Source organism: Arvicola amphibius, chromosome 1 (genome assembly GCF_903992535.2).
Source record: "Arvicola amphibius chromosome 1, mArvAmp1.2, whole genome shotgun sequence".
NCBI classification, from domain to species: domain Eukaryota; kingdom Metazoa; phylum Chordata; class Mammalia; order Rodentia; family Cricetidae; genus Arvicola; species Arvicola amphibius.
In genome coordinates this window covers 180,826,879-180,848,364 of record NC_052047.1, presented here as the reverse complement: position 1 = coordinate 180,848,364, position 21,486 = coordinate 180,826,879, and the positions used below count along the sequence as shown (strand labels likewise).

The 21,486-nt window shown below is 46.1% G+C and overlaps 1 protein-coding gene and 1 pseudogene across 1 annotated transcript in view; one reads left to right on the top strand and one right to left on the bottom strand.

Annotated features, from left to right (window-relative positions):
- Tll2 (tolloid like 2) overlaps positions 1 to 21,486 on the top strand; it is a 108,802-nt gene that overhangs the window by 38,863 nt on the left and 48,453 nt on the right. Inside the window, exon 3 of the mRNA XM_038347035.1 lies at positions 8,696 to 8,770. Coding sequence (XP_038202963.1) covers positions 8,696 to 8,770 — 75 coding nt within the window. The remainder of the gene's footprint in view (positions 1 to 8,695; positions 8,771 to 21,486) is intronic.
- On the bottom strand, positions 10,710 to 11,704 carry LOC119819865 (annotated as a pseudogene).

The following is a 21,486-nucleotide window of genomic DNA, read 5'->3' as shown; positions in this document are numbered from 1 at the left end:
TGGCCTCAAACTCACAGAGATCCACCTGCTTCTGCTCCCTGAGTGCTGGGATTCAGGGCGTGCACCACCACCACCCTGGCTTCGCACCACAGCTGCCTGGCCTGGGGTCTTAAGGTCTTCCATTTTTGTTTTGTTCTCTACTTCCTCCCTACCCTACACACCGTCACAGACAAACCCTGTATGGAGACTGTTTGAAGAGATACCAAGCCAGTTGCAGCGAGACCTTCGCTTGATCACCAGTACCAGCAGAGTGTCTCCATTGGAGTTTGAATTCATTAACTGTTTTAAGGAGAACGTAAACTTTTATCTTGGCTTGTGATGCTTCAAGTACGAAATGTCCTGTGTCTGTGATTGGCTATTTTATCTAGTTCTACTCCTTCAAACCTCAAGAAGAGTTTGGGAGTTGATGATACTGGTGATACTTGTATCCTGAGGCTGTAGTTTGGCCCTACAGCATTTTCCTAGTGTTCACATGGCTAGGTTTATCCTCAGCACCGTATTCCAAGTTGTATGAGCTGCCCTAGTGATGCTGCCTGTGTGCCAGGTGTCATTCTGTGCACTGTGTGTATTATCTCTCTCTTAACTTACATAACAACCCTGAAAGGAAAGATGGTTTTTTGTACAGTAAAAAAAATAGTGAGCACAGCCAAAAAGGCCAGGCCATGCTGGGTATGACTGATGTGGAGAGGGTAGACCAGGGAACAAGGAGCCCAGTGCTAGAGAAAGCTGGAAGTGTGAAGCCGTGTGAGTACTAGGTACTCCCAGGGTATGCCTAAGGAAAGGGCCCGTGCTAACTCACCCACCAATCAGGGAACAGAAAGGTGCAGATACATCATCCAAAATGAGCAGAGGCCCAATACCAAGCAAAATAGTTATCTGGCTTGGTGGCCCTTGGAAAAGGATTCTTGTTTGCATGATTGAATAGTTTCCCAGCATAAAACGTCAGCATAGGCGTGGTAACTCCAGCCTGTACTTCCAACACTCAGGAGGAGGCTGTGGAAGGAGAATCAGTAGCACCACCAGTCTGAGACCAGCCTGGGCTACGAGTGATGTCATGTCTCAAAAGTAGTCTCCCATGATCTGCCTGGGGACAGGAGCAAATTCTAGGCTTCTTCAACCTGTGCCAAAACACAAATATTTTGCCTATGAACTTAGAGAAAGAGGGTTGACTCTTGACTAGCCCGAGAAGGTGCTGATAAGTTCTCTCTGGATCCCACCAATGAGATCCATCCTGCCAAGGTGTGGACTCCTTGTTTCTTCCAGTGGTGAGAGAGAAAATGGTGATGGGGCGTGGCCTCAATTTTCCCATCTGCAGAAACATGATTATGTTTCTTCCCCACCAGAAGGTTTCCCTGGCAACTTCTGTTTCTGTGTGCGCGCGCGTGTGTGCTTGTACTTATGTGTGTGAAGAAAACATGTCCTTCGGCAAACTATCCATTGCAATGGTGTTCTTTTTTAAAAAAATTCTCTATTATAAAAGCAACATGGTGAATAGCGTTTGGAGGTTATAAAAATCAAATAAGAACACAGGGCTTACTTCAAAATCACAAAGCAGAGACTTCCACAATGATCACTGAGGTCATTTCCAGTCATGGTTGTCCCGTGTGTTTGGGGCTAATTTCTGAGACTGTGGACCAGGCTGCCTTCTATCTGAGTTATACTGGGCATTCTTTCTTAACCTGTTGTTTTGTGTGTTTTTATTTTATTTTATATTTTCTATCTTGCGTATGATATATTCTCATTCAGTAAATATCTAAAAGAGTCTAAAAGGTTACAGATTGTCCTACTGGGCCATACTTTGCCTTAGCACGCCCCTGTTGTGGGTACAGGAACTACAATCTCTATCCAAGGTTGAGATGACCCTTGCCCTCCTGCCGATGCCTTCCTCATGCTGACACCTTGATGACATACCCATGCCCAGTTTAGAAGACTTTGACCTATGTTATAAAATGACAAAATGCTACCAGTTTATGGTTGTCTTCCACCGGAACCGTAGCAGAGCTCGCCAGGATTAAATCATTTCATTAACAAAATCTGGCATTGATCTTTTAACTCATTTTCCCTTTCCCTTCTGTAGCATTTGGAATTTGAAAGCTACTTGGCACGGGATTGCTCAAGATCACACATTGATTACCATAGTGATCGCCTTGTTTGTTCTTGGATCGACCTTTTAAAGGGGCTTTGCCGTTTTCCCCTAATGAATAATTAAAACTGTTCTGTGGAGAGGTTGTGTTTTGCTAATTTTCTTGGTGGAGGTGTGCACGCACCCACTGGGCCTTGTCTGAGGCATGGCTCAGGTACACTTATCTAGGTGAGGGGTGAAGGCATGAAGTAAAATGTGACTTCTGGACTCTGGTGGGCCAACCTTGGAATGGTAATGCAAATCCAATAACTAAATGCCTGGTGCACATGTTACAAACCACGATTTTATCTTATATAAAATGAGAATTAACACTTCTTTGGAGAGTGGCTATGTGTGAAATGTACCATTAGATAAGGTGGTAAGGTATCCCCAGAAACCCCCTCTCAGTGTTAGGCCTGACAGCTTTACATTGAGCCCCAACTTCAGCCTCATGTTCCTCTGTCTTTCTCAGGACTGACTGACTTGAAGTTGGGTTTCTTTGTTACTCTCTGAACACAGGTGTCTCCCTCTCAAAGCTTAAGTCTCAGCTCACATGCACCTACCATTTTGTAAAATTCAGTTACAGTTTTTTTCAAAGTGTTTGACCCCTCCCTGGAATGAGCTCATTGTTTACGCCAATCCATTAGCGCTCAGACACCATGAAGGCCGGCTATGTGGGCAGGAGCCTGCCCTGAGCTGCCCAGGGCAGGTGCTCAGCGGGGTTTTCTGGGATGAATAGGCTGCAGGCTGCTGGTAAACTGGATTTTAGGATCTTGTGCTGATTTTTGTTTTTCGTTTCTTCCTTTTCTTTTTCTTAAAGTAAATCAAAGGCATTTCTGCTATACTTATCTATAAGGGCACCCTAAAATAATATGCAATTAAAAACAGTAGCTACTGTGTTTAAGAAAACTAGGGATCAAGAAATGTTATGGTTTAAGAATGAAGGATAGATTAATTAAAGTTTTGTTTATGCATTTCCATGTTAATGAATATTCATAGTCACTATTATTTGAATAGGTAATATTGATTTATGGAACAAGGCACCGTCCCCTTGGTTTGAAGGAGCTTGTCTCTCCTTGCCTGGATACTTTGGGTGTGGACCGTTGATGTTTCATTAATTATAGCAGAAGGGTGTTGTGTGTACACCAGTGTCTATTATGATGCATGTAATTAAGGCACTTTTTGTTGGGAGCGGAAGAAAATTGCACTTTCCCAAAGAAAAGCAGCTTGCTCCCGAAGTTGCTAACAGATTGCTTCTTAATTGAACTTGGGAGGTGAATTATATGGTGAATTAGAAAAAAGAACAACTTGGAATTCAGTGAATTGTTCCATAAAGCAAAGTGTGGGATTGAATTGCAGATGCTGACTGGGGACATTTCAGCCTGGCCCCATGCATCACGGGCCGTTGACCTCCACTGTATTTCAGAGGGAGTTTGGACAGGCCAAGCTCTCTTTTCAAGGCCTGGAGGGCTTTCTTTCCCAGAGACCAGCTGTAAGTCTGGGTTTCTCATGCAAAGGAGACAGTTTGAATAAACCCCTGTGACTAATGAAATTTACAAGGCTTTGCATATTGTTACACTAAAGAAGTAATTAAACAATGGTCAAATATGTAAGATATATTTGTATGTATGTATATACATACCTGTGTATGTGCATGTGTGCATGCATATGTGCATGGTGTGTGTGTGTGTGTGTGTGTGTGTGTGTGTGTATCTGGCAGTCATTCCTTAGGAAGAATATACGCCTGCTCTGTGAATGCATCCACTTGTCTCCAGTCTTTCTCTGCATCAGGTTGTTTCTGTTTTCTCTTTGCTTGTTTGTTTTGCGTGTGTTTGTGTGTATGTATGTACATGTACATGTTCGTGTGTGCGAGTGCATGTAAAGACCAGAGGACAAAACCAGGTGTGATTCCTCAGACACTGTCCACCTTTTCATTGAGATAAAGTCTCTCTCACAGACCTGAAGCTTGCCAAGTAGGTTAGACTGGCTGGCCAGTGAGCTCCAGGCACCTCCTGTCTCAGTCCCTTCAGTGTAAGGGTGAATTTGCTGTCACGCTTTCTCACACGGGTTCTGGGGTGAAACTCAGGTCCTGGTGTTTGCAAGATAAGCCCTTCGCTGACGGAGTGGTCTCCCCAGTTTCTGTCCGTCTTCTTCTATAGCTCTTAGACCTGCAGTTTCTGCCTCAGCTTCGCCTATTAAGGAACAGTTTCCGTTGTTCTAGGGGTGACATCTAGCTTTTTCTTTTCTTTTTGCTTTTTTGCCTTTTGTTTTTGGAGACAGGGTTTTACTGTGTAACCTTGGCTGTCCTGGAACTTGCGCTGTAGACCTGGGTGGCCTTGAACTCAGAGATTCCCCTGCCTCGGCCTCCCGAGTGCTAGGATTACAGGTGTGCACCACCACTGCCTGGTTGAGTATATACCTCTTTTCCTGGCTGCAGTGATCAACCTTGATTGTGCCTTCAGATCACTTGTGAAGCTTTTTTAATTGGCACAGGTCAATTAAAACAGAGCTTCTGAGGCCAGGAGTTGGGGGAGCAGGCCTCAGTATTTTTTACAAAGGCTTCCCAGGTAACTAAGATTGCAGCCAATGTTGAGAGTTCAATAGCTGCCTCTCTCTCCCTGGCAAAGCTGAGAAACACACATTTTGCCCCAGCGTTAAGCTAAGCTGGAAATGATTGATGTCATCTTTTGAAACACCATTAAACTGCCCCAGTCTTTTGCTCCCTGGCTCAGCCATCGCCTATGGAACTGGCACCTGCTTCATGCCAGGTGCTGCGGGGATATGCCCTCTCCTTTAAGGTCCTAAATCTCAAATGTTAGCAAGGGGCTTGTGCCGAGCACTAAAGAGATGCCAGGAATGTGAGCCACCATGTGGTCGCTGGGAATTGAACTCAGAACCTCTGGAAGAGCTGCCAGTGCTCTTAACTTCTGAGCCATCTCTTCAGCCTCCGAGAGGCCAGGAATGTGTAGTGAGAGCCATGGGCATGGTAAAGGGCTGAGGAAGCTCAGAGGATATGGGCTTAGCACCCAGGAAGAGTAGGGGTGCCAGGCTGCTGTGTCCCAGAGAAAGTGGTGTCCAGTTAGAGACTTGAGGAACCAGCAAGATCTAGCCAGGCCCAAGAGGGGTGCACTTGAAGAAGATGCTTAAGAAGAAACCAGTGAGGTGGTACATGTCTGTAATTCTAGCACTGCAGAGGCAGAGGCAGAGGCAGGAGGCTTTTGAATTCAAGGCTAACCCTGTTTGTATAATAGGACCTGTTTCAACAAAAATAAAGGAGGAAAATGAAGAGAGGAAACCCAGTCCCTACAGCTTAGTGTGACTCAGCTTGTGGAAGTGCAGGCAAGGGGCGAGGCGGAGGAGCCTGAGAGGACCCTGCCACCAAAGGCCTCGCCCACCACCCACAAAGTGGGAATTCACCTCAAATGCAGTAGGAGGGTTTTCATCAGCAAAGTGGCAAAGCTTGTCCACTCTCTACTCTCCGTGGGTTCCAAACAGAACCGGAAGACTTCCCAGACACAACTGGGAGTGTGGGCCTGGTGTCCCTCTGAGGAAAAAGATACCATGTTCACCTCTAGAGAATAAGATCAGGGACTTGTGCTCTTGGTTTTTTGTTTGTTTTGGTTGTGGTGTTTTTGTCTTTTGACAAAACAGGATCTCATGCAGCCCAGGCTGGCCTTGAATTTCCTATATAGTTAAGATTAGCCTTGGCCTCCTGATCCTCTGGCCCTACCTCCCGAGTCCTGAGATGACAGACACAGGCCTCCATCGTGGTTGGTCTTAACTAACACTGTCACTAATGTCAAGTGTCCTCTCACAGATGCCCAAACAAGGCTCTGAGCCCTTCGGAGTTGCCTGTCTCTCCCTGACACCCCACTTGTTCTTGCTCTGATTAGGGGGGGTTGTCTGAGGGGGACACGCACCATCTGTGACTGACACCTCTGCACACTCAGGGTGGTTGAGGCATCTTGCCTCTTGGCGTGTGTTTTCTGATCCTTAGGTCTGTATGAGGCTGGAAGTCTTAAACCCATGAGAGGAAAGTGTTTAGCCACATTCTTAGCTTGTAGTTAACACCATGATTAGCACTTTAGTTAGCACAGATATCTTCAGACTGCTGTGTCTCTTCCAGCTCCAAAGCTTTTCACCTATCCAGCCCCAGCATCAGGGAGCCAAACGAAGCAGAGAAGCCCACTGCCTTCTATAGAACCAAGTGCCACCCCTCCTGGCCTGGCTCCCTCCAGCACAGCCCCAGCCTTCACCACCACCCTAAGTGCCTCCACGACAGCCTGCAGCTTATCTTGAACCAGGCATATGACCAGATATACTCACAGATCTTTCTTCCTGTCCCCTTGCCCTTCATTTCTGGGAAGCCAAAGAGGATGAAGCTGACGGATCTCTACGCTGGGCTCCCACTGTTATACAGAAACTTATTTTAAATCTCAGCTCGCATGCTTCCCTCTTGTTCACCGTTAATAACACTGTTAATAACCACAGCGGATGTGGTTGTATGTCTTCTGAATGAGTGTCTCGAGGACACTCGAAATAAAAGCTGAAGTCCAGAGAATGCCTGCAAGGCCCTGCACTGGCTAGTCCTGCAGATGCTCATGGCTGAGGTCTCGCTACTTCAGCTCTCTGTCCTTGTCATTCCATTCCTGGCACACCGGCTCCCTCCTGCCAAGCACGTTCCTACCTCAGGGCCTTTGCCCCTGCTGTCTCCTCAGTTTGGAATGCCCTTTGCCAGATATCTATAGATTTTTGTCTCTTCAGACTTCTTTTCTTTCTTACACGAAATGGCACCCTGGAACACCCCTTTTCTCTTCCTAGCACTCACCCACAGCCAACTTAAATATTTCGCTTCTATTTGTTCCTTTTCCCCCCTTCCCCTCCACCAGGCTATGATTTCCTGAGGTCGCCCCTGCAGCAGTAGTAACAGAATCTGGCACATAGCAGGTGTCAGATGCATATTTTCTGAATGAACACAAACCTAATCGAGCCCATTACCTCATTTGGTTCCCGCAGCAGCCCATTTGACAGACCAAAGATGCTAACAACGCCCAGGTTCTCGGCAGCAGTTGCGCAGCCTGTGGGGTGGAGGCTGAGCTGGACCTGGAGCCTGGCGGCGGCCCGCCTCTCTCTGCAGATGGCACATTCTTGTGCTGCGGAACGACTTCATACCGTCAGGATTTCCCCTGACCTTTTAGCCTGAGAGGAAATGATATCGCAACTGGAATACCCGAGGGCCGGGAGCTGGCAGCGCAGACTCCGGCAGCTGCAGGGGCTGTGTGAGCGCATTCTGAGTGGTCAGCCAGGCAGGATGCAGGGAGGCTCCTATCTCCGCCTGGTGTTGGGGTCCTTTCTCTACAGGAGGCCAGGGCAGCTGCAGGCCCTGCCTGAGTCACAGCCATGAATGAAGCAGTCTGCCTCTCAGGAGTTGGTGCCAGGGCCACACTCTGCCTCCGTTGGTGTGGACCTGGACACAGGGTACCCATTGGACAGCGTGATGCCAAACTGCACCATGCAGTGGAGGCACAGGATAAGGGTTGGCTTTTTGCCCAGGAGACCATGTCCTGGGCTCATTAACATGTACCTCAGCCTTGACTTCTTAAAAATGGGGTTATACTCCATGTATCCCAGAATGTTCTAATCGGGGCAAAGGGGCTAGGGGAAGGTTGTTTATCAGTTTCGGGTTTTTCAATCAATGCAAAAAAAAAAATGCCTTCTTGTTTGCCAGTAGATTTTCCTCTGGAAGGTTTGATATGGTTTCATGGTCATTGTATCTGCTGAACACAGATCTGCTCCTTGTGCCCTACCCAGAACTCATCCATGGCCCTTCTCATTCTTCACCCCCAGAACCCCCAGCCCCTCCTGTCAGCACATGCTGAGTTGGGTCTTCAGAACTTACAGTTAGCACCTCCACTGTTATATCTAGCTTGTCATCTAGAGAGTACAAGTGCTGAGACAGGAGCCCTGTCTGCCTTGTTCCTGACTGAATCTGTTTCCAGAGCTGTACCCGGCACACAGAAGGATCGATTAGTACCTGGAGACTGACTGACATTTTTCCGGGGGAGGTGACTGCTGACAGGGTGTCTACAGACAGCTGCCCACAAACACTTTGATCCTCGTTGCTCTTGCTGGACGGTGTCAACAGAGTCCAGTTTATCAAGAAAACCCAGCAGTTTTCTGAAGAAGTTTCTCCCTGTGTGGGAACCAGACCCAAAGGGAAAGCCCAGGCCAGCAGTGCCATGGGGATGAGCTCCAGCAGGAGTTCAGTGACCACACTGTACTCCACCTATGTGGATCTGACTCTGTGCGTCCCTGTGAATTCATTCCCTCTTCTCTAGCTGGATAACGAGCTGATCTAGACTCCCCATGGACTCTACAAATTCCACCCAGGGCATCCTTGACTGACCAAGCGAGATGGTGGTCTCACTAATTTGTGAGTGGTTGTATAAAAAGGGAGCGTTTATTGACCCAACAAACCTCAGTTGACCAAATCCTTGCTGCTCTGATTGTCACCCAGTGACCAGGTTTGCTCCCTTGATGTGTTCTTATCTCTCTTTTCCTGTCCTCCTTCAGGTGGGCTTGAGGAGCCATCCGCAAGGTGGCCAAATGTTACAGCCTCCACCACCAGCATCCAGGCGACAGAAAAGGGTAATGTATGTGAGGCCCCACCAGGCCTCGGGCCCTTTATTTAATTTTTCTTTCAAATTATAGCAAATTTTGATAAATACTCTAAATTGAGAACTTAAACCATTTCAAAGTATGCTGTCTAGTGGTATTAGGTGCATTGACAGTGTAGTGTGGCAGTCTTCGTCTAGTTCAGGTCGTTATCATTGGTCCCAAAGAAGACCCTGTGCCCATTACAGGTACCACAATGCCCCTAGACCTCAGCTTTCAGTGTCTTTTCGGAAGCTTGGACCTTCCCGTGCCATCTGGCATGTTCTCAGTCAGCAGTGGGCACGCACAAGAAATGTTTCCTTTGGTGGTCTGTCTTGCTGTGGCTGGGGTGGGAGTTGGGGTGGGTATGGAGAACTGTCTTGCTGTGGAAGTGGGGTACGGAAAGGCAGGGTAGCTCTGCCTTCTAGGTTGTAACTGGCTTATGAGTTGAAGGTCTGGGAAGGAAAATGACAAGACTCTGGGAACTGTGTGTTTCAGAGAAGCAGATGGCCCACGAGGCAAGCAAAGACGGCAGATCTGTGGTAGGGGTGGCAAGCCATGTGGTCTGGAGTCTTTGGCTGCCCGGGGGGTGATAAGGTGGTTGCTGGGGCAGCCTAAGTTCTTCCCGGAAGCACTCCCAGGGCTGCCTGGTCCTTGGGCCTCTGAATCTTGGCAGCCCTAAGAGCTTCTGAAGGTGCCTGGATTTATCTCAGCTTTGGAGAAGTGTTTTCTGCTCAGAGCAGGGCTGGAATCAACTGCAGCATAAAGGAATCATTTTCAAACGCTGGAATCCTATGTTTTAAAAATGTCTCTGTAGGGATGAAATAGAAATCATTATTTGTTATAGTTTATGATTTTGCCTCAATATTATTTCCTCATATATATGTAAATATTTAAAACTTCATATACATTCCTACAAATGCATAAATGGATTGCTATCATCACGTCTTGGTCCTTTGCCCTTATTTTGTCTACTTCCCTCACTGTTAACCTCTGTTCTTCCCAGATAATGATGCTGTCTTCACCTCCCTACATGTTTTCCTGAATGCACTTGGGTTTTCTTTTGAGCCACCAACCAGCTCTTAAACCAAGACACAGAGACTTAATAGTTTTGAATGCTCAGCCTTAGCTTAACTCTGTCTTTAATCTGTTTCTCTTTTTTCATACTTTGTCTTGGGGACTTTTACCTTCCTTCCTTCCTTCCTTCCTTCCTTCCTTCCTTCCTTCCTTCCTTCCTTTCTTTCCTTCCTTCCTTTCCTTCTTTCTTTCTGTCCTACTTTCATTACTTCTCCAGTGTAGCTGGCTGACTTCTGGACCCAGGCATGCTCCTCATTCTCTCTCAGTTCTTTTCTCTTGTTTGCCTAGATTTCTCTTCCTACTTATTCTGTCTGCCCACCAGTTCCTCCTGTCCCTCTTAGCCATTGGCTGTTCAGCTTTTTATTAGACCAATCAGGTGCCTTAGGTAGGCAAGGTGAAACAGCCAACACATCTTTACATCAAACAAATGCAGCATAAACAATTGTAATACATCTTTACATGCTTAACAAAGGCAGCATAAATGCATGTAGCAATCTTTACTCAGTTAAAGTAATATTCTGTAGTATAAACAAATGTAACATCTTTATATAGCTAAATGTTCCACAACACATTTGTGTTGATGAACACATATATGTATATATATGCATGCAATCAACATATATACATGTATAGTTTTTGATATTTTTTAAAAGAATTCCATTTTATACACATTTTTATGGGTACAGTCAACTTTATTGATGGTATTCAAGAGAGTATGGCTCCCTAAGCCCCCCTGTTAGACTCTGGGGGCCTGGAATGGAAACTGTGAGGGAGATGCTCAGTGTCAGGGGCTGAGTTGGGACAAGGGACTGCTCAGCTGTGTCCTTGCTGGGATGGGTGGTCCAGGGCGGGCTTCTTACTCCTTGGAGGCCATGTAGGCCATGAGGTCCCTCACTCTGTTGTCGTACTAGGAAATGAGCTTTACAAAGTTGTCACTGAGAGCAACACCAGCCTCAGCATCAAAGGTGGAAGAGTGGGAGTCACTGTTAAAGTCACAGGAGACAGCCTGGTCCTCATTGTAGCCCAGGATGCCCTTTAGTGCGCCCTCAGATGCCTGCTTCACCACCTTCTTGATGTCTCCACACTTGGCAGCCTTTTCCAGGCAGCATGTCAGATCCACAGCAGACACATTGGAGGTAGGAATATGGAAGGTCATGCTGTGAGTTTCCCATTCAGCTCTGGGATGACTTTGTCCACAGCCTTGGCAGCACCAGTGGATGCAGGGATGATGTTCTGGGAAGCCCCACGGCCATCACACCACAGCTTCCCAGGGGGGCATCTACAGTCTTCTGGGTGGTAGTGATGTTATGCACTGTGGTCATGAGTCCTTCCACAATGCCAAAGCTGTCATAGATGACCTTGTCATAGATGACCTTGGCCAAGGGGGCTAAGCAGTTGGTGGTGCAGGAAACATTGCTGACAATCTTGAGGGAATTGTCATACTTCTCATGATCCACACCCATCACAAACAAGGTGGCATCTGCAGAAGGGGCAGAGATGATGACCCTTTTGGTCCCACTCTTAAGTGGGCCCCAGCCTTCTCCATGGTGGTGAAGACACCGGTTGACCCCACAACATACTCGGCACTGGCATCACCCCATTTGATGTTGGCGGGATTTCCCTCCTGGAAGACAGTGATGGCCTTCCCGGTGATGACAAGCTTCCCATTCTCAGCCTTGACTGTGCCATTGAACTTGCCAAGGGCAGAGTCATACTGGAACATGTAGATCATGCAGCTGAGGTCAATGAAGGGTCAATGATGGCAACAACGTCCACTTTGCCAGAATTGAAGGCAGCCCTGGCAACCTGGCATCCAATACGGCCAAATCCGCGCACTCTGACCTTCACCATCGTGTCTCAGGAACGAGACTGGCACTGCACGAAAAGATGCACCTGTCCCCACAACAGGGAGGAGCAGAGAGTCTATTTCATATACATTTTAATTCATCATGCTTTGTCATTGATATCTCATGAAAAATCCCAAAGTACTTGTGATTAATGATTAATTTATTCCTTTGAACGGTTGCCAAATATTCCTAGTATGGATAATAGTTTATCCAGTTATTCCGTTTTTGTTGCCATACACTCCCCTTCCAGCCCTTGTTGTGAATTGTGTCTGCAACAAACACACTACTTAGCATGATTTAATTTTTTTTATTTTTAACTATGTGTATTCATGTATGTCTCTGGGGGGTATAAATCTATGGGTAGGTGCTCATGGAGACCAAAAGAGAGTGTTGGGTCCTCTGGAACTGGGAAGAAAGATGACAAGATTTGGGGAACTGTGTCTCAGAGATGGAGATGATCCATGAGGCAAGGACAGACAGCAGATCTGGGGTGGGTGGGAGGCCATGTAGAATATAGTTGTGAGTACCTCACCTGTCCTGGACGCTAGGGACCAAACCTGTGTCCATTGCAAGAGCAGCATTCTTAATCACTGGACCATCTCTCCAGCCCCACTTAGCATGTTTTTTCATAGATGTTGCAATACTGAGTGTCTCCAGGAATAACAATCCATGTTTCCATAATAACTTACAAGTGTTGTCCCTTTCCCCAGAGCCTCACTAGTACCAGCCATTCTAACTCAATAAGCAATAGCTTATGATTACTTAATTTATGTTTCTCTCTGATTGCTAAAGGTTTTGAGAGCATCATTTCCTGTGTTGTCTAGTGATCTGGGTGTTCATATTGGTAGTTCACTTCTTTGAGTCCTTTGCTTATTTTCCTATTGGGTTGCTGATCCTCTTCTTCAAATCACCTTCTTTTACAGAGAAGCAGATTCTTTGCTTTACCCCACCATGCTTCTTGGAGGGCCTGCATTTGTTTTCAGCTGTACAGGCACTGACCGTAAACAGACAGACCTCGTTCTTTCTTTTTTTGTTTTTTGTTTTTTGGTCTGGGGCTATAGTTAGTTAGTAGAGTATTTGCACAGCATACATGAACCCCAGGCTTGGTTCCCAGCACCACATAAACTAGTTGTCTTGGTGCAGGCTCATAATCCCAGCACATGGGAGGTAGAGGCAGGAGGATCAGAAGTTCAAGGTCATCTTCAACTAAATCTTGTCTCAAAAGAATCAAAACAAATAAACTATGTACTTTTCTGCTTTTCTTATTTGCTATTTAAAAACAATGTCTTTATTAATTTTTTGAAAACTTCATACAATGTAGTTTTTTATCTTTTTCCCTCTCCACTAACTCCTCCCAGATACACCTCTCCCTACTCCACTCAACTCACTTCATGTTCTCTCTCTTCCCCCCTCCCTCTCTAACCTATTGAGTTTAGTATGTTGCCCAATTATTCTTGGGTGTGGAGCTTGCCCTGAATCGTGGTCACACCCTTAAAGAAAACTAACTTCGTCCCAACAGCTATCAAATGCCAATAGCTTCTCGGCTAGGAGTGGGACTTTGGACCCCACCCCACACACTGGGATTTTGTCTGGCCTGAGATCATGCAGGTCTTATGCATGCTGTCACTATCACTGTGAGTTCATATAAGCCCCTGCCCTGTTGTATCCAGAAAACATGGTTTCCTGATAGTCATACATCTACTTGGGTCCTTAAAATTCTTAGACTTTCTCTTTCATGGCAATCCCTGAATCTTGGGGTGGGGGTGGGGAGGAGTGGGATATAGATGTCAATTTAGGGCTGAGCACTCAGAAGTCTTTCTTCTCTTTGTGTTAACTGCAAGAAGAAGCAGAGCTGCCCTAATCTACGGGTACAGCAATGACTCATTAGGAGTTATTTTAATTCTATGGCCTTTAAGCAGAGTAGCATTAGTAGATTCTTCCCTAGGAAATATTTTCTATCTAACAGCAGGTACTTGTTGCCAATAGCAGTGCCAAGTATGGGTTCCAACTCACAGAGCTGGCCTTAAATCCAACCAGAAAATGGTTGGTTACTCCTGTAATATTCATGCCACTGTTACACCAGTAGGCATATCTTGACAGGACAACAGTTATTGTAGCTGACAAAGTTCTTATCTGGCTAAGAAAGACTGTAGCTTATTCTTCTCCCCTGGTAGCACCTTACAGTACCATGAAAGCTAGCCTCTAAGGATGAAGCTTCCAGGTTGGCACCTGCTTGGTTTATCCATGTTTTATGGTGTCTCCAGCTTCTCAGGTTTCAGACAAACTCAGGGACCCTTCATTTGGCCATAGACAAGCAGTGCTCATGGTGAAGATGGAGCACAGAGCGTGGGGAAGCAGCTGGAGGGAGTTGTCATAGCACCGAAACAGCACAGGTGCCATGTTGAATTCTCCGTTTCCTATTTATGTGATTTACTGTTGCATAAAAACCGTCCTTGGCCTTGGCTTCAGACAATGACATTTCATGATTCTGTGGCAAGACTGGGCTCAGTGGGGTGGCTCTTTCACACTGGGATTACTCTCTTGACTGCATTCTGGCTGCAAGGTTGGGATGGATGGTGTAGATCCCTTAGTTGCCCCTCTCCCCAAGGTGGCTACTCATCAAAATGGGGAAAGCACAAGAGAAGCATCCGTTTGGGCCTGGATCAGAACCCTAGTGATACTATTTCTTCACATTTAACTCAAGCCAAATGTCCAAGTTTAAAGAGAGAGGAGTGGATTCCACTGAATGTGAACATTGGTTTGAGCTCCCAAAGACCAGGCAGGCTGCTTGCTGGTCTGTGTAGGACACTGTTATTACATCTCATGTTTTTATCAGTGAATGATAGCATCAGGGTGTTTGTATTTACTGGTTTGGGGGGCATGAAAATCACCCAATCAAAAAAGCAAGGTGAGTCAGAAACACTTGGATTTGACCCTAGCTATGACATTGGATGCTTTAACTCCTCATTTGAAGCTTGGAGAGAATTAGAGATATTCATTCATATAAAGCGCATAACCAAGACTCCCAAAGGATAAGTGAAGCTCAGATTTCCATTTTTGTTTTGTCTTGAAGATGGTCTCAACGTGTAGTCTAGATTGGTCTTGACCTCAAGATGCTCCTGCCTCGGACTCCCCAAATGCTGGGATCACAGTATATACCGCTGCTTCAGCCTCCATCCACTTCTTCCTTCCCACCTTCCCCTCTAGGAATGGTAATACCAGCACTGAGTGCATCATCAACCCTGGACTGAGATCCCACAGCTGTTCCACAGCTGCACAGAGCACAGGAAGGAACAAGCCTCCTGCAGTCCATTAAAATTCTGCGTCTACTTGGGCTGCATACATGGCCAGCACTGCGGCAGATGCCGGAGGGTTTTTAGGCAGGATGAAGATAATGCTTTCTCTCCCGTACACCTCTGAAGCCTGCTAGGTCTACAGGGCTGCCCCTGGAATGGCCCCACCTTATCTGAAGAAGTCAGTGAATGTCTAGGCTAGGTCAGTCTCTCTGCATTACACCACAGTCGCAGACAAGGTCTTTAATCCAGGGGAGTAGCGAGACCCCGAAGTTGAAGTAAAGGAAGTTGTTTAAGCCTGTCCCTCTCTCCTTCCCACCCCATCCCTCTAGGACACCAATGGATGCCTGCCAGGGACACATCTTGTTTTTATTTGAATTGCAGATACGAAATGCCAACCCTAGATTTCTCTTTAATTGCAGCCCACCTGTTTCCCATGAATCCAGAGGAGACTACCTGAGCAGAAAAGAGAGTCTGAGGGGAGTTCTGGCTTAGTTCTAGCAGAAGTTGGTTTCCTGGCACTACGTGGTTCCCTTCAGTCCTGAAGGTGGGAATTTGTGCCTGCAGCTTTAGGCTGATTTCTGTCTAGGCCACTCACTCAGCATTTCCATAAAGCTTCGATCAGAGCAGCCCCTTCTCGGAAGCTGAGAGTTTAGCACATACTCGAGTCTGTGAGGCTGTTAGTGAGGGCGTGTGTAACTGTTGTAAGGATGCCCCTTTCGTTGGCTGAGTAGAGTCTGGTATCTAGAACCTTATTCATAAGAGAACATGGTTCTTTCCCATTCGGGATCAGACTGTAACACTTTTGTTCCAATGTGAAGAAAAATGGGAGCTGTTTACACCCCAAAACAAGGATCCCACAGACATCAGCATCCCAAAATGCCGTTCCATACCCGAATCTCTGAGTGTCATGCCTCGTGTGTCCAGAGATAACCACAGAGCTGACTAACACCAGGCCCCCATTTGAGCTTGCGTCAGCTTCAGGCAGTCCCTGAAGTTCTGTGTAGTTCCCCTCACCTCAGTGATTGACAGTCTCCATCTGGTCCCATGCTTATCTCACAGCCGTGCTCCAGGAAGTAATCAGGCTCAGGGGATGTCTGTGCAGAGCCACACAGGAGGTAACCAGCAGTGTTTATCTTACGTTCACGGTCCCTAAAACTCTTAATCTCGGCCTTTGAGCTTTATCAGTGGTTCCCAAACTCCACGGAGCTTTGTCCTCAATAGGTTTCAAAACGGCAGGTGCCAGGCCTCCAGGCCTGTTGGGTCACAGTTTCAGGACAAGGACAGATAACTGTATTTTTAAAACACCTTTTCTCGCGCACCCAGGTTTGAGAGCCACTGCATAAGATAATTTTCAGCAGGAACTGCTCCTGAGTCTTCAAATGGTCAGCAAGATGGGACTCTGGCCGTTACCTGCAGGGCGAGAGTTTTGCACATATCTGTGCACTCAGGGTGTTTGCTTCTAGTGTGTGAGTTACCCCTTGTCTAATGTAAAAACGACAGCCCTTTGCTTGAGAAGTTTGGTCAGTCGTGGCTTTGTTTATGGCATGGCTGTGCCTTCAGCTGGAAATGAAATATTGAGTAGCAATGGCCGCTTCATTCTTTCAGAGAGGACATGTCACTCCCAGAGCCAGGGAATTAAATGGCCTGTATCCCTCTACTCCACCCCCACTCCACCCCCCACTCCACCCCCAGTGTGTTAAATCCTTTCAGATGCCCCTGAGCTCCTCTTGAAATACCGAACTCTTGGCCATAATAGATAATTACATCCTTCTATTTGGACTCTGGTTCCAGATAGTAGTAATCCAAGAAAATCCAATAATGACAGTTGCATTAAGATCCCTCTTCCAGGCTAAGCAGAACATCTGTTTAGACATATTTTTAATCGGCAAATGCTTCCTGTGTTGAGTCCTCGGCAAATTAAATTTCTCACTGGACCGAAGGGGAAGCTGTCATTCAATAAGCCATCTCTGGAAATTACACCCTAGTCTGTTTCCAGGTGCACTTAAGATTTTCCCATGCTGACTTGGCCACATAAAATCAGCCCTTCCAATGCTAGGTCACGTGTCCATATAGCACAGCTTGTCCAGGATGTCTCAGTGTTCGTCCCTAGAATGGGGAAGTATTTCTGCCCATTCTCCAAAGGAGAATTGGCAGCAGAGGAAAATTAAGGGACTTGTTGAAAACCATATGGGATCCGAATAACAAACTTCCACTTGCTCCATCTCTGCCTGTGATTACTTAAGACAGGATGAGTCTCAGGATGTGAACATGAAGGGCTTCACTGTTGCCAACCCTTTGGAGAGGCTTCCGCCACAGAGCTGTTTGGACTCTTGGGCTGTTTATTTTTAGAATAGCTTGTCTATTTGTTAATTCATTCATGCAAAATACAAAAATAGTGAATGCTGCCACCCTCTAGGTACTGTGTAGGCATTTAAAACAGAGCCACAAAAAAAGAAAAAGCCAGCCGCAGTTCTTGCCCTCATGGGGCTTCCAGTCGGCTAGGCCACTTGAAATCTTGAAACAATTAATTATAAGACTGGATAGCAAAATAGAATATGCATAGGGGCTGTGTAAACAGTCTGGGTGGACAGTATGAAGTGGGAGAAGGAGAACCAGCAGTCTGACTCCCCACTCCAGCAGGTTGTAGCCAGGTAGTAGACAGTCCCACTCTCTGTTGCCACCTCCAGGTCTTTCCATTTTAAAACAAACAAATTAGATTCCAGGTGCAGTGACACATGCCTATAATCCCACCACTCAGGACACAGAGGCAGGAGGATTGCTATACGTCTAAGGCCAGCTTGGGCTATAGAGAAAGCAGTCTTGTTGCCTTGTGGTGGTGGTGCATACCTTTAATACAGCATTCAGGGAGGCAGAGGGAGATGGATCTCTTAGTTCAAGGCCAGCCTGGTCTACAGAGTGAGTTCTAGGACAATCAGAGCTACACGGAAAAATCCTGTCTTGAAAAAACAAAAAATAGTAAGTAAATATATAAATATAAATAATTAATAAATAAAATTTTAAAGGTTAAAAAAAACCCAAAAAATTGTTATGTGAAATCTTTGTAGTTTCCAAGAGTTGGCTTCCAAAGTGAGATTTTTTTTTTTTTAAACACGGTGTATGCCAAAAGTGTCCAGGCCAAACAAAACACATCTGTGGGTTGGACTGATCCCAAGATTGCAAGTGTGTGACTTCTGTTCTAGAAACTTGAGCAGTAAAACAGGTTCAGGTTTAAACTGTATTCTATAGTGATTTCTAGGTGTGGGAAAAGGGTCAGGGAATTTCTAGAAAGCCGTGTGCAGTCGTGCAGTCTGTGCACACCATTCTATCCAGAAGTGCAGTGCCAAGTTCAAAGGGAAGGAGGGTGGGCTGATGAGGAGACACGAGGAATGTAAATCCCCAGGAGGTCCGGATGCTGATGGGACTGTTCAGGCCAGAGAAGCTGAACTAAGACAGTGCGATGCCATTCTAGGCTCAGGAGCTGTGCCCCTCGTGTTATGTGTAGCAGGCAGTGGTGAGTGCTCTCCCATAGAAAACAGAGGTCCTCAAAGGGCTCAGAGGACAGGGACGAAACCTTGCCATGTGTCCCAGGCTCGAACGGAAGCAGAAATATCTTCTGGGAGAGTCTCAGACACAAAGCTTGGCCCTCAAGCAGGTGTCGTTTTCAGTATCCCTGTGTATGAACCCTGTAATGGAGAAATTGATGTAAAAAATTCACCCTAGATCTATAGCATCTCAAGAGTGCTGAACAAATATATAGCAAGTCCACAGCCAGCATCCACAACATAAAGCACCCTTGGAAGGAGGCCCCAAACCTGTGTACTTATGGCCAATGCTAAATGGGACTCAGTAGGGTTTTTAAAGCGCATGTGTGTAAAACAATAATAATAATTCTAGGAAACGCAGTCGTGAATTTGGGAGGGGTCTGGAACACGTGGGAGGAGTTGGAGGGAAAGAAGGAAGTGGAGAGACCATGTAAATATAGTACTCATGTCTTAAATTCTCAGAGGTTTTTAAATTTAAAAACAATGACTAGCCTAGAAACAATCCTAAGACTTTAGAAACACAGGAAGTTAATCAAAGAAGGGTAAGTCAGAAGACAACAAATTGGGGAACTGACTCCAAGAACATGACAGTCAGAAGGAATTTTAATAAGTATGACCAAAGTGTGGAAGAAACCAGAGGAAGAATTTAAAACAGAGGGTAGAAAAGGAGGTGTGTTTGAAGATGCACTGACTAGGGCTTTGTAGATGACAGCTGCATCCATCCCAACAGGCACGGGATGAACGCTGTGATAAGCACAACTGAGCAAAGGTTAGCGCAGTGGGAAATCAATCCCAGAAAACCTTGCAGCACAGCGCTCAGAGGAAGACACAAAATGTGAAGACCACCACCACCACCACCACCACCATCACAACCACCACCACCATCACAACCACCACCACCACCATCACCACCACCACCATCACCACCACCACCACCACCACCTCCACCACCACCACCACCACCACCACCACCACCATCACCACCACCACCACCACCATCACAACTACCACCACCACCACCACCACCATCACCAAAAAAGCAAAATCAATCAACAAAACCAGAAAAACACCACCACCAACAACAAAGGTGTAGAGAAATGGGGGTTTGAGTGATCGAGTCTAATGGGTAACCAGTAGGATTTCTAGAAAGTCAGTGAACACCCACACCATGAGTTAGAATGGGGCAAAAAATGCTGTCAACTTAGATTTCTTTAAAAAAAAAAGAGAGGGATAAAGTATTTATAGATGAAGACTGAGAATTGTTAGTATCCTCATGACAACAATTAAGCTCATTAGAGGGAGTGATTCCAGACAGGAGAAGGTGTAGGGACCCATGAGCAGGAAATGGGTAAATTGGAAGGTGTCTGTCTCCTAAACACACAAAGCACAGCTAATAGAGACTAATTGGGAATTTTAAAGCATGGCAACAGCAGCCAGAGAACATGGCGGCTGGAGTAGCTTTAAGAGTCTCATTTCTCAGAGGCAGGCAGATCTCTGTGAGTTCAAGGCCAGCCTGGTCTACAAGAGCTAGCTCTAGGACAGGCTCCAAAGCTGCAGAGAAACCGTGTCTTGAAAAAAGAAAAACAAAACAAAAAACAAAGAGCCTCATTTCTCAGAATGAAACTTGGAACTCTGGATTCTTCAGATGGATCTTCTGGTCCACTCATTTCTCATTCTTTGTTCAGTTGTGTATGATTATTAAAACCAAAAACCAAAGTTAATGAACAGAAAAAAGAGTTAAGGGAAATAAAAAAGTATGCATAGAGTGTTTTCTTAATCTAAATGAAAGCAAGGAGAAGGCTGAAAGACAGCTGGAAGAGAAAGCCAGTGAGAGGAGGGGATCAGCCTGGGCACAGAGCTAGGTGCTTGCTGTTGAGAAGAGATCCACCAAATCCCGGCTGAACCTATGTGCAGCGGTCATCACTGAAGCAGGAAATAGCTCTGGGCTGGGGAGATGTCTCTCTAGTCAACAGTGCTTCCTGCTCTCCCAGGGGCTTTCCAGTTCCATCTCCAAGAGCCCATGTAGGTTGGCTCATAATTGCTCATAAATCCAGCTTCAGGAGAGCCAGTGGCCTCTCTAGATTCTGTTGGTACCCACATGTGCATGTGGCACGCACTCCCAGGAACATATATACACAAATAAAAATAGACCTCAAAACTCAGTGGGTGAAGGATCTGCCTGTTGATCTGAAAATCAGAATTTCATTCCTAGGATCCATGTGGGAGGAAGAGACCATGAGTTCCAGTGAGTTGTCCTCTGGCCTTCACCCACAGGTCATGGTATGCGTCCCTACACACCTACACACGTGCACACCCACAGAATAAACAAAATGTAATAGAAGAAAATTTAATGACATGGAAGATTTTTCTGTTTTAACTTGCTGATACGCTGATATATATATATATATATATATATATATATATATACATATATATATATATATATATATATATATATATATATTCAAAGGTTAAGCATGTGGAGTTAACCTTGCAGCTCCAAACAAATCTCACCTGATTGTGTGTATGGTTCTCTTTTTCTGCCGGTGAGGGCAGGATGTGACGCAGCTGCTGTGGGACTCAGCCCGGTAGTTCCCCAAGAGGCTAAACAGCGCCTTGCAGCCTGGCATTGCACACCCAGCACATGCTCAGCAGAGTGGAAATCTGTGCCCACCAAAGCAGATGTGCACATGAGCGTCCCTAGCCATATAATTCACAGTAACCTAGAGTAGAGATGACTCAGATGCCTCATTACAAACCAGATAAGCTAAGCGTGGTCTAGCCCTGCAGTGGAATGTGACTGAGCCACAAGATAGGATGGAGAACTCATTCAAGCTGTGACTGTGGACGAACCTTGAAAATACGCCAACCTAACAAGGCAGAGTCAGAGAGCTGCGGCTGTGGCCTCATCTGGCTCGTATGGAGTGAGCAGGACAGCCACAGCCACA